We start from the raw sequence: 13880 nt of genomic DNA, 5'->3' as shown, positions 1-13880 counted from the left end.
AACTTTTCCTTGAATTTTTTCTGAATAATCTATGAATTGTACTGAATATGCCTATTTAATTTAAAAATAAAATAATTCTGCCATATTTTCAAAAAAAAATGTGATTGAAATATTGATTTCAACCCATACGCCTCCCCCCCTTAAGAATAGCTATAACACGATTTTGATAGGAAACCCATTAGGTTATTGATTATGTATTTTAGAAAGGAACTACAACGTTAACGGGGTTTTATTGTTTCATATAGTCAATGGACCTCTATATATGAAAAACCCGCGGAGTGCTACCATTTAAAGCGGTGCGTTTTTGAGAAAGTTGTGAATTAGTCCCTAGGCACAGGGCGAATTCGGGTGAGTTCTATGCACTTTTGGTACAAACATATCTACAGGAAAATTGTTTCAGGTTAAATTTACTATCGAAACATCACATTTTAAAGTGAAAAATATTTTTTGTTTACAAAAATATATTCAAAAGAAAAGCAAGAAAAAAACACAAAAGATAGCAATTTTGCTTTTTGGCCCATAACTTTTTTCTACAAGGATATAGGTATAGCCATTGCTTTACAGAAAAAAAACTATCATTATTATTCTTTAAAATGTCGTTTAGTAGAAGTCTCTATGATTTACAGTTTCCAAAATATGATTTTTCAAAGTTCGCCACTCACAGCGATTTTGGCCCATTTTCCTTGTTACTTCTCAAACATTGTTCTGTAACTTTTTTCTACGTAGCTTTAGGTATAAACAATGTCACATTTAATGGGAAGAAAAGTCAATTACCTTTAAAATTGTTTATTGTAAAAGGCTGTATGACTGTTTTTAAGCAAGATATGGTTGTTCAAAATTTTATACTTTTAATGATTTTTGATATATTTAACGATTATTTTTAAATTTCTCATTTTAACTTTTTTTATTGTATATGTAGGTATATACAAATATACATTGTCTAATAAAAAAGAAAGCTTATTTTCTTTACTTTAAAATGGTGTATCGTAAAAAATTCTGGGACTATTTTTAAACAAGATAGGCTTTTTCAAAATGTCACATATACTCTGCATTGCCTGATACCTAAGATGCAATCCTCAGATATAAAATTTTATTAACAGTGTATGAGGTATGTTAAAAAATATGGATTTCGCTCAAGAGTAAAGTACCTTTATATTTCATAATATCGAAAAGTGTTATTAAGAAAAGTTATTTAGAAATAAAAATTATGTTATAATATGTAATCATATTTTTCTAATTGAAAAAATAAAAAAAATTTAAAATGTTTCTCAAATTACGGATACCTTTGGATATCCTACGGATATCTTGTTTAAAAATAGTCCTATAATTTTTTGCAATACACCATTTTAAAGTAAAGAAAATAAGCTTTTTTTATTCCACAATGTACAAGACAAAAAGTCGTAATGAGAAATTTAAAAAATAATCATTAAAAATCTCAAAAATCATTAAAAGTATGAAACCTTTAAAAAGCATAACTTGCTTAAAAAGGGCCGTATAACCTTATACAGTTGACCATTTTAAAGTCAATTGACTTCTCTTTCTACTAAATTTACCATTGGATATACCTAGAAATGCGTAGAAAAAAGTTACAGAACAATGTTTGCGAAATAATGGGGAAAATTGCCCAAAAATGCTGTGAGCGGCGAATTTTGAAAAATCCTATTTCGGAAACTGTAAATCTTAGAGAATTTTACCAAACTAAATTTTAAAAAGGAAAGATGGAAGTTATTTTTCGCTGAAGCAATGCCTATACCTATATCCCTGTGGAAAAAAGTTATGGGGCAAAAAACAAAATTGCTTCCTTTCGTGTTTTTTTCTTGCTTTTCTTTTGGATATATTTTTGTAAAAAAAATATTTTTGACGTTAAAATGTAATATTTCGAGTATAAATTTAACCTGAAACAATTTTTCTCTAGACGTGTCTGTGCTAAAAGTGCATAGAACTCACCCTGATTCACCCTGTGCCTAGGGACTAATTCACCCCTTTCTCAAAAACGCACCCATTTAAATGGTAGCACTCAGCGGTCTTTTATAATTTAGAGGTCCGTTGACCATATGAGACAATAAAATCCCGTTAACGTTGTAGTTCCTTTTAGCTCTCTTATTTTGAACATAATCAATAGAACATGCTAGAAATATTTGTCTATGTATGAAATTTAATAAAAACAATGTTTCATCCGGCAAGCAGATGGGTACAGATCGACCTATACTCGGATCCCGTACTATTATAAAATGAAGTTTTTATACGTTTTTTAATTAAAATTTCGTGATTTATTGTGAATATATTATGATTTTGGTAAATCTGTTTCTCCTATATTTTTGTAACTTTGATTTTACGCTATCGGTAAGACATTTTTCCGTGTTAATATTGGATATTATAACAAAAAATAACTGTTCTTAACGTATTTTGGTAGACAAATCATATTTCATAAGTTTTTTGACAAATTAATTCTACTTTAAACTGAAGAGATATGAAATAATATACACAATAAAATCTTCAAGGGATAACAAAAGCCCAATGCACAGCCAAAGCACGTCCGGGCCCTACGTTCCACAGTTAAATTTTAACTCAAAATCCGGTCCTATCCTATGATTATCCCTTTATAAATTGCCTGTTCTCTGTGAAATATAGACCGAATAAAACGGGATTCATTTGGTAAATAAACTAGATGGCGAATCTTGAGAACACTCAAAATTTAGTTTCACCTTTTTTGCACAGTGAGTGACTGTCACTCCCTTTTTTACAAGCATTAAATTTCGTTTTAGTGGCTTAGGAAAGTAATTGAGTAATTGAGAACATATTTTACACAGTAGTGTATCAACTAAAATAAAAGAAGATGAATGTAGAAAAAACGAATAATTTAAATAAAAAATCTTCCATTGTTTGCGATGTAGTGTCAACATTTTTGCTCCTGTCCTTGCTATTCATCTTCTCTCCAATATATTTCCGACTACTTCATCCCATTTGTATATTAGTTTTCTACTTTTTTTTTCAATATTTTTGCTTTTTAGACTGTGTAGACTATTAACCACCCTTAATACAATTAATATAAAATATATTTTACACGTAATTCTGATTAAAAATTTTAATAACCTTATCCAAAGCCACTGACCATAATACCCCAGGCTGTGGATGAAAAATAGGTCGATTTCAGGATATAATTCAGGAGTTTTTGAAACCTATCAGGTGTTGTAAAGCACGATGCCAGGAATAACTTCTACTAAAATGTAACCAAAAATATTTTTTTTATTGCGATTTTCATTTGTTAAATTTGCAATTTTTAATGATTATTAATTTTGCAGCTTAGGATATTGATTTTAGAGAAAAACTTTTTAATAGAAAGTTGGAGTAAATTCAAAAACCTACAATTTGAGGCAGGGTAAGTTTAATTTGGTTAATTGGTTATTGCAAAACAGCCTGCGAAAGGTCCAAAATGGCCGTTTTTTACAATTGCATTATTTATTGTACAAATAATTTTTTTTATTTTTTAAAGCTTTAAAATGAAGATCTTTCAATTGCAAACATAAAAAATTTGTAAAGCCAGATTAACGAATTTGTTGCTTAAATATTATAAATTGTTTATCCCAAGAGGTCAAATGTCGAAGGCTATAACTTTAAAAAAAAATCGTAGAGAGTTGGTGAAACATCTAATCTCCTTCTAAAGAGTTATATTTTCATATTCTGATGTAAATAAATGCGTAAAACATTTTTAAACCTCTAATTTTTGGGTTTGAAAATAAGGGGGCTAATTTCGTTATAAACATTTGGAGCTGAAGCGGCCCTGTACATCCAATGAGTTTCTAACTTGCAGATTATTGTTTCTGAAGATGAAACGAAGATTTATAAAAAAATTAAAAATTTCTACGACCACCTGAAGCCGAGATAATTTTTGGGTTTTAAAATAAGGGGGCAAATATCGTTATAAACATTTAGAGCTGAAGCGGCCCTGTACATCCTATGAGTTTCTCACTTACATATTATTGTTGCTGAAGACAAAACGAAGATTTATAAAGAAATAATAATTTTCTACAACCAACTCAAGACGAGATAATTGTTTTTTTAGGTCGTAGTGCCTTTATTTATAACAATTAAGAAATTATTGTACAGTCATGGACTGAAGAAAGACTTATGTTATCTTAAAATAAAAATTATTATAAAATATAATTACATTTAATTATTAAAAATTATTTTTAAAATCGGTGCTTTTGCGAGCGGCCGAATTTTGCAAATCACTTCAAATTTAATATACAATATAAAACTTTTTCTTCTTGTAGTGACTATTCTTTTTGGATTTCACATATAAAAGTTTATCAAGAAAAACAAATACAGTGGTAAATAGACTGTATATTATAATGGTAATATTATTAAATTGTTTTCTGTCAAAATTTAATACAAGTTACGTAAAAATTTTCCGAGGGCGCGGATTTGAAGCGAGCCCGGCGATTTGCAAAATTCGGCCGCTTGCAAAAGCGCCGATTTAAAAAATAATTTTTAATAATTAAATGTAATTAAATTTTATAATAATTTTTATTTTAAGATAATATAAGTCTTTCTTTAGTCAATGACTGTAAAATAATTTCTTAATTGTTATAAATAAAGGCACTACGATTTAAGAAAAAAATAAAAACAATTATCTCGGCTTCAGTTAGTTGTAGAAAATTTTAATTTTTTTATAAATCTTCCCTTCGTCTTCAGCAACAATAATCTGTAAGTTAGAAACTCATAGGATATACAGTACCGCTTCAGCTCTAAATGTTTATAACGACATTTGCCCCCTTATTTTCAAACCAAAAACAAAAAATTATCTCGGCTTCAGTTAATCGTAGAAATTTTTAATTTTTTTATAAATCTTCATTTAATCCTCAGCAACAGTAATCTGTAAGTTAGAAACTCATAGGATATACAGGGCCGCTTCAGCTCTAAATGTTTATAACGACATTTGCCCCCTTATTTTCAAACCCAAAAATTATCTCGGCTTCAGTTGGTCGTAGAAATTTTTAATTTTTTTATAAATCTTCATTTCATCCTCAGCAACAATAATCTGTAAGTTAGAAACTCATAGGATGTACAGGGCCGCTTCAGTTCTAAATGTTTATAACGACATTTGCCCCCTTATTTTCAACCCCAAAAATTACCTCGGCTTCAGTTGGTCGTAGAAATTTTTAATTTTTTTATAAATCTTCGTTTCATCCTCAGAAACAATAATCTGTAAGTTAGAAACTCATAGGATGTACAGGGCCGCTTCAGCTCTAAATGTTTATAACGAAATATGCCCCCTTATTTTCAAACCCAAAAATTAGAGGTTTAAAAATGTTTTGCGCATTTATTTACATCAGAATATGCAAATATAACTCTTTAGAAGGAGATTGGATGTTTCACCAACTCTCTACGATTTTTTTTCAAAAAGTTATAGCCTTCGACATTTGACCTCTTGGGATAAACAATTTATAATATCTAAGCAACAAAGTCGTTAATCTGGCTTTACAATTTTTTTATATTTGGAATTAAAAGATCTTCATTTTAAAGCTTTAAAGAAAATTATTTGTACAATAAACAATGCAATTGTAAAAAACGGCCATTTTGGACTTTTCGCAGGCTGTTTTGCAATAACCAATTAACGAAATTAAACTTTTTTTAGGTTTTTTAATTTACTACAACTTTCTATTAAAAAGTTTTTCTCTAAAATCAATATCCTAAGCTACAAAATTAAAAATCATTAAAAATGGCAAATTTAACAAATGAAAATCGCAATAAAAAAAAGCGCACAATATTTTTGGTTACATTTTAGTAGAAGTTATTCCTGGCATCGTCCTTTACAACACCTGAGAGGTTTCAAAAATTCCTGAATTATATCACTTTTTTCACCCACAGCCTGGGGTATAAATAAACATCAAACATTACTTAGCCGTGAAATATCTGTGCTGTTGCAGGGTTTGCTTGTGTATAAAACATTGACCATAATCAGGTGTAAGGCTAGAGTTATTAGACGTGAATATTTAGAAATAGTGTTAGATAGATCAGTACCGTTTTTTTATTGTTACTGATTTTTTGACAGTTGTGTTTTGTATTATAATATAATGTTGTTAAATTGAAGACGTTTTATTATGGATTTATTTAACTAATGACCAAAAGGCAGATTAAATACCAACATCTGCTTTTATTTACCACAACTCTTCTAACAGGTATGACGTCATTTATCCAGTTCAAATTATCCTACCAACTGTTCCTAAACTACAATGTGGATTGCATTTTGTAGCACCTTTAACTGTTCTTAAAAACCATTATCTTTATAGCCTGCATATGGCTATTTTACCGTTCTTTTAGGCCTCATAATTAACTTTGAGTCAGAATAGGTCTTTGAAAACTTTCGTTTTTGTATTCCGTGATATGTATTTTCCACATATAAAATTCCACATATAATTTCCCAAGTGTGTAACTACCAAAGAAAAATCTAAAATAATAAAAAAAATTAGCGGAATGCGTTAACCTGTTCATGAGAAAATCAATTATGAAAATAAGCATAATTTTAGGTGATGCATAACTTTTGAATCTATGTTTATATTAAAATACATTCATTTACACTATTTTTCCCTATAGCCCAATAAATGACCGTTTTGGAGTGTAATTTCCAGGGGCAACTCCGAATTGTATGACAATTTTAATTTAGGTTCTACTTACCCTCCACTTCAAAGTTGAAATTGTGCCGTTGGTTGGTTTTACTTGGGGGGTGACATTTACCCCTTTTTGGGGGGTGAAAAATGCGTGCTTAAAATAAGGCCGGAAATGGATAAATTTACTTATTTTAAGCACTTTTTGTTCTATAAAGTTTTTTACGTAAGTCAATACTTTTCGAGTTATTCGCGATTTAAAATGTTGATTTTTCGATAAAAAACTACGTTTTCAGACCGTTTTTCCCAAATAACTCAAAAAATAAATATTTTATCAAAAAAAATATTTTTAGCAAAAGTGTAGCCTATTAAAAACGAAAAAAATGGTGTACCAGTAAAGTCTACAAATTGAGTAGAAGCAAAGTTGTAGCTCATGAAAAATACTTTCTTATTTGTCTAATTCCCAATCGAATAATTCAGCGCGAAATCACCGAAGTAAGAAGCGGTTTTCGGGAAAACCTTATTAACATTTTTAAAGTATCGAAAAAAGCTTATTATTTGTTTTTTTTTACAAAAGTTTACAGCATCAAAAATAAACGAGTTACACTGAAAAAAAAGTTGGTCCCTCTTTTTGGTAAAAAAAAAATCGTGAAAACCTCCCTCTATTTAGCACCCTAAATGAAATTAATCGTTTGGATTTACCATCTATTTTAACTGTATGTGTATTGTTTATATGATCTGTAAGTTTGATTGGTTTGAAGTGCTTATTTTTGAAATCATTCGGTTTTATATTAAATAAAAAATTTTTAAAAATTTTTGAAAAATTTAATTTTTTCAAAATAACTTAAAAAGTATTAGTGATAAGAAAAATTTTCATTTTGTTTCTCCGTAAGACAAAAATTGGTTAAGATAAGGCTGTTCAAAATTTGCATACACTCGTGATTAGTGACCCATTCAAGCTTTATATAACCCTTGCCTAACCAAGCTATGTTTCAAGCAATTGTAACCCTTTCAAAAATAAACACTTTAAATTATTTGGGGAGCTAAACAGGGCGAGATTTTCATGATTTTTTACAAAAAAAAGAGGGCCAACTTTATCATGAGCTTAACTCGCTTATTTTTAATGCTAAAATTTTTGCTAACAGTTAAAACAAAGCTTTTTATAAACACTTTAAAAAAGTTTAAATGGGTTATTCCCGAAGAGTGGTTAATTTTTCGTGAAATAGTCGATTTGGAATTAGACGAATAAGAACGTATTTTTCATGAGCCACAACTTTGTTTTTATTTGATTGATAGAATATAAACAAAAACTGCCTTTATCTTGGTTGATAGACTTTACTGATACACCATTTTTTTGGGCTTTTATAAGCTACACTTTTGCTAAGGATATTTTTTTCGATAAAATATTTACTTTTTGAGTTATTTGCGAAAAACCGTCTGAAAACGTAGTTTTTTTTGTCAAAAAATAAACATTTTCAATAGCAAATAACTCAAAAAGTATTGACTTAAGTAAAAAACTTTATAGAGCAAAAGTTGTTTAAAATCAGTCAATTTATCCATTTCCGGTCTTATCTTGAACGTATGTTTTTTCACCCTCGAGAAAGGGTGACAGTCATTCCCCAAGTAAAAGCAACCAACGGCACAATTTCAACTTTGAAGTGGAGGGTAAGTAGAACCTAAATCCAAATTTTCATGCAATTCGGAGTTGCCCCTGAAAATTACACGGTATCGCCGAATTTCCCGTTCATTTACCGGGCTACTAGTAAACACATAAAATTAGAAAACATTCACACGAGATGATATGAAATTTTAGTTTGATGCTCCACTCACCCCTATATCTGGGATCCTGCGCCTTGAGCCTCGCATACTGCTCCGAGGTCATGCACGTGCATTGTGGTTCACGGCCGGAAGCGGCCGGCCTGCTGGGGGACGCTGGCGTGCTGAGCGGTTTCCGTTTGCCGCCCGCCGTCTTCAACTTCTGTTTGTTGGGCGGCTCCAACTTGAGGCTGTACGAAGAGGAAGCCTTGCGGCTGAACTTGAAAGACGGCGACTGCAACAGATCAGACTGCGTTTAATAAGCATTTTTAGACCTACAACAGCACACTGATACATAATTATTTACGTCAGTTACTCAATTGTCAGTTTTGCAAAATTATTATAAAGTTATCACAAATATTTACTACCTATTATAGACTAATTATTGCAAGTTAGTATTCATTTCGGCAGTTGATCAGTATAATATACCGCTCAATAACAAATATTTAATTTTTACAAACTGTCGAAACCCAAAAGACTCCATCTTTAAACAAATAAATGTTTAAAAATAATAAAATCTTTGGATTTCTTGGTTCGGAAGCAGATTCTCTCTTATACCTATTCCCCTTCCTTCTAAAAATTGCAAAGAAAAGGGTGATGAATGTAGAGACATGGGGAGTCTACATAGTTGCACTCCACAACATATCAATTCACCGAGGTAAAGATCAACAAATCTGCTTCCTAGTACTCGATACGTGAGTAAAACCGTGGGTAGATAAAAGGCATTATATTGAATTTCGATTCAGAGATCATTATCATCTTTCTATGGACCATTTCGAACTCTTTTGTTTTCGTCAGGAAAGCATATGCAATGATGCTCTAATCATTGCATATGCTTTCCTGACGAGAACAAAAGAGTTCGAAATGGTCCATAGAAAGATGGTAATGATCTCTGCAATGATGCTCTAATCATTGCATATGCTTTCCTGACGAGAACAAAAGAGTTCGAAATGGTCCATAGAAAGATGGTAATGATCTCTGAATCGAAATTCAATATAATGCCTTTTATTTAATTTTTATTTTCAAATATCTTCTTGGAGGAAATGTCAAATTGAAAAATACAAAAATATAAAATCTAACAATAAAACACTGAAAACGTTTGTTTTCTATACTTCCACAACATTTATTACAACTATGTGACTACAGCTGTTTCGGCAGAGTGCTTTTCTCAAGTGATTTAGATTACTATGGGTTTGCCTTTTTTAGTCTTTAACTGAAGAGGTTGAGGAGTGGGGAGAACAATAAGAGCCGAAAAAGAAAACAACTACAGAGTGGTGTTTACAAACTAACTTGTGGTGACTGTCCGAAAACTTACATCGGTCAAACTGGCAGAACCTTTCAAACCTTTGAAAAACAGACACTTCTACATAAGCACTTCACCTTCCAGATTATAATCATTCTTTTAATGAACAGTTTCAAATTCTGCATATTCAAAATAAAGACCTTAAGCTATCTTTATTAGAATCTATGGAAATTAATAAATTTAAAAATACAGATATAATTCTGAATGACCAACTCGAGACAAACAGCTCCCCACTCCTCAAACTGTTTAGTTAAAGACTTTAAAAAGGCAAACCCATAGTAATCTAAATCACTTGAGAATGGCACTCTGCCGAAACAGCTGTAGTCACATAGTTGTAATAAATTTTGTGGAAGTATAGAAAACAAACGTTTTCAGTGTCTTTTTGTTAGATAAATGAACTTCCATCAAGTAACGGTCGAATCCATCAATTAAGAATATAAACAGGTATAAGCAAAAATAAGTCCAAGGAACTAAAGCCAAGTCCAAGGACTAAAGTCCAAGGACCAAGGAATTAATGATTTCTTGCGCTGGAAAAAAATTATGAGGACATACTAAATCCGAGCCCTCTACAATTTACAAAGTAAACGGGCGATAAATGGATAGACATGGGGAATCTACAACATGCATTCGCCGACATTAGGTAGAGATCCAACGAATTTGATTCCTAGTACACCAAATGTTATTCCTAGTAGTCCAAGGGTTTGTTGAGACCTGCGTTAGTGTATGGCGGTGAACTGTAGCCTTTAACCTTCCGATGGCCAATCTTTTTTTGTTACACGGATGACCAAAGGGGGTAAAAAATAACCCCAGTTCAAAAATGACCTGGAATGAATGTTTTCAGCATTTAAATCTTCATCTAACAATACATCCTCGTTTTCTGATATTATTTCATCTTCTATATCATCATAAAAATTGCTAGCAGTAACAATTTCCTGTAACTCAGCCTCAGTAAGATATTTGCGGGCCATATCTTATATGTACACAAAATACTAAGAAACTATAATAATATACGCCAGGAAATAATAATAATGACTAACTATAGCAGACATAAATGTCATGATTCGCACATAACAAGCACCACAGTCTAAGAATAGATTTTGATAACGCGCAGTGTAAAACTACTTGGAATTCCACATAATAGACGGTATTTTACTCAACATCAACTTCAGAATATATTTTTTATTCGTAAAATATAGGGAATTTTTTTATTTCAAAACATGAGGATATCTATAATGATATTAAAGTCAAATAAATAAATAATGAGTTAAAAATTGAACATACTTTTGAATTTATTAAAGAAAAACCTACGCTGGGTCCAAATTTGCCCCCCTTAGTCATCCGAAGGTTAAAAAAGTCCAGGAAAAGAAGATGAAGGCAGCTGAAATAGAAATGTTAAGTGAAAGTTGGGTATGACTAGAGGAGACTGGATCGGGACCTAATTGATTAGGAAAAGAGTCAGGGTAATTACAATGTCAAAAATTATTCAAGAACAAAAAATTCAATGGTTTAGTCCTTTTAAAGGTAGAAATGAAAACTATGTGGAATGAAGGATAGAGAAGGATAGAAGTTGATGAAAAGACAAGTACTTAGAGAAAAAAACAAGAAGAAGGTGAAATAACTATGTGGCAGATGACTTGAGAGAGAAAGGTTTAGGTGAAGAAGACATGATGGACAGAAATGAGTGGCGAAGAAGACTAACGAACGTTGACCCCTGAGAACGGAAAAGCTGACGAAGCAGAAAAAAGTAAAAGTTATACAAATCATATATTTTTCAATAGAGAATTGAAAACGAAAGTATCATCAAGTCAGTTGGGGATTGTGAATTAGAAGGGAATAGTTAATATCGCTGAAATGGTCAATATTAGTCCCTTTATTCCTGCATTGAGATACTTTTAGTATAGTCGAAGCAATAAAGCACTGAACCCCCGAAAAAACGACAAGACGAATCTTAATAATTATTTTTGCATTCGATTCGTGAATGCGCCAGAAAACTTTGTGACCCTAAGCCATGATATAATATTGAAAAACTGCATAGAAAAAATGCATTCTTAAAGTGCATCTCATACAGACAATAAAAAAAATTCAGAACTCATCAATTATCGGCGGAAAATAAGTTCAATTTTGTTACTCGGGGGGTTTTTGAGGTCGCTGAAAACGAATATGACGTCGAAAGTGATCTCCGGAGTACCTGGTGGCCAGAGTACATACTGTTTACCTCTTTTTGTGGAGTTATCGGCAAATTCATTAAAAAATAAGTCAAAAGTAAATACTCGGGGGGTTTTTGGTATCGCTAACGACGAATACGACATCGGAAGTGTTCTACGGAATACCTGGTGCCCAGGGTACCTAGTTCTTCTGGAGTTTTGGCAAATTCGTTAAAAAATTAGCCAAAATCATTACTCGGAGGTTTTTGGGTCGCTGACGACGAATATAAAATCGGAAGTGATCTACGGAGTACTTGCTACCCAAGGTACCTACTGTTTACCTCGTTTTCTGGAGTTTTTAGCAAATTCATTAAAAAATTCGTCAAAATTCATTACTCGGGAGTTTTTGGGGTCTCTGACAAAGAATATGATATCGGAAGTGATCTCCAGAGTACCTGGTGCTCAGGATACCTACTGTTTATCTCGTGACTAATGATTTTTGACTAATTTTTTAATTAATTTGCCTAAAGCTTTAAAAGACGAGGTAAACAGTAGGTACCCTGGGCAACAGGTACTCCGGAGATCATTTCCGATGTCATATTCGTCGTCAGAGACCCCAAATACCCCAGGTAATGAATTTTGACTAATTTTTTAATAAATTTGCCGAAAACTCTAGAAAACGAGGAAAGCAGTAGGTACCCTGGGTAACAGGTACTACTTAGATCCTTTCCAATGTCATATACGTCGTTAGCGACCCCAAAAATCCCTGAGTAATTATTTTTGACTAATTTTTAATACATTCTTTGCCGAAAACCCCACCTCACGAGGTAAACAGTAGGTATCCTGGGCAACAGGTACTCCGGAAATCACTACCGATGTAATATCCGCCGTTAGCGCCCCCAAAAACCCCCGAGTAATGATGTTTGACTAATTTTTCAATGAATTTTTTGATGACTTTAACACAATAATCTGGGAAAAATACAACAGGCACTGAATGTAGTATCAATATGAACCAGAGAGTTAGGAATGTCCATAAGTTCTCAAAAGTACAAAATAGCAACACGCAAGAAAATCGAAATTAGAGGGAGTAAGACCATTAAATCTCAATGAGATGACTCTGAATGTGGAAAGAAAGGTAAAATATCTCGGAATTCCACTTTACCCTAGATTAGGGACTCGCCTAGAACCAAAACATATAACGAATAACCACAAGAGCGATGACCATCTTAATAGTACCAGATGCACCCATGGCAAAACGTGTGGACTCAGACAGGACATAATGTATTGGATGTACAACATGGTTCTTACATCCACGCTAACACATGCACCTCTCGGATGGTGGCCAAATGTGCAAAAATCAAATGCAATGTTAAAGATAGGCAAAGTCCAAAAACTTGCTTACTTCAGCATAACGGGTGCTTTGAGGAGTACTATAACTGGAGTAATGAAAATGCTATTGGATCTTCCCCCTTGCATAGAAAGAAGCGAGAAAGAGTTTCTATAGACGAAAAGAAAATCTAGGCAATGTTCCAGTCAGATAAAAGCAGTGCAACATCATGTATACAACTGAGGATCACATATGTGAAAAAAATTAATTACATAGCCCCATATATAGAATCATAAAAAAAATTAATTTAAACACCAATAAAATAATAATCAAAAGAGGCGTTAGACAGGGCTGTGTCTTATCACTGTTTAATGCATACTCAGAAGAAATATTTAAAAAAGCATTAGAAGATGAAGTAGCCGGCATAAAAATAAATGGCCTACCCATAATATGTGAAATTAGATACGACAATGACACAATACTAATAGCAGAAACTATTATAGATTTATATACAAAGAATTTTAGATAAGGTTGTTGCAACGAGTGAAGAATTTGGTCTGTCACTAAACATAAAGAAAACGAAATTCATGGTTATATCAAAAAAAAATATTAGAAACATAGACAAACATTAGTGAAACAAACGATTATACCAAAGAAATCCGAATTAGGATAGAAAAGGCTAG

General features: G+C 32.0%; 1 protein-coding gene across 1 annotated transcript in view; it reads right to left on the bottom strand.

Annotated features, from left to right (window-relative positions):
- Positions 1 to 13880, bottom strand: part of LOC114337852 (protein still life, isoform SIF type 1) — a 160618-nt gene that overhangs the window by 60955 nt on the left and 85783 nt on the right. Inside the window, exon 4 of the mRNA XM_050656121.1 lies at positions 8439 to 8658. Within this exon, the coding sequence (XP_050512078.1) occupies positions 8439 to 8658 (220 nt within the window). The remainder of the gene's footprint in view (positions 1 to 8438; positions 8659 to 13880) is intronic.

This window comes from Diabrotica virgifera, chromosome 7, assembly GCF_917563875.1.
Source record: "Diabrotica virgifera virgifera chromosome 7, PGI_DIABVI_V3a".
Taxonomy (NCBI): domain Eukaryota; kingdom Metazoa; phylum Arthropoda; class Insecta; order Coleoptera; family Chrysomelidae; genus Diabrotica; species Diabrotica virgifera.
This window is presented reverse-complemented; position numbering and strand designations above follow the sequence as displayed.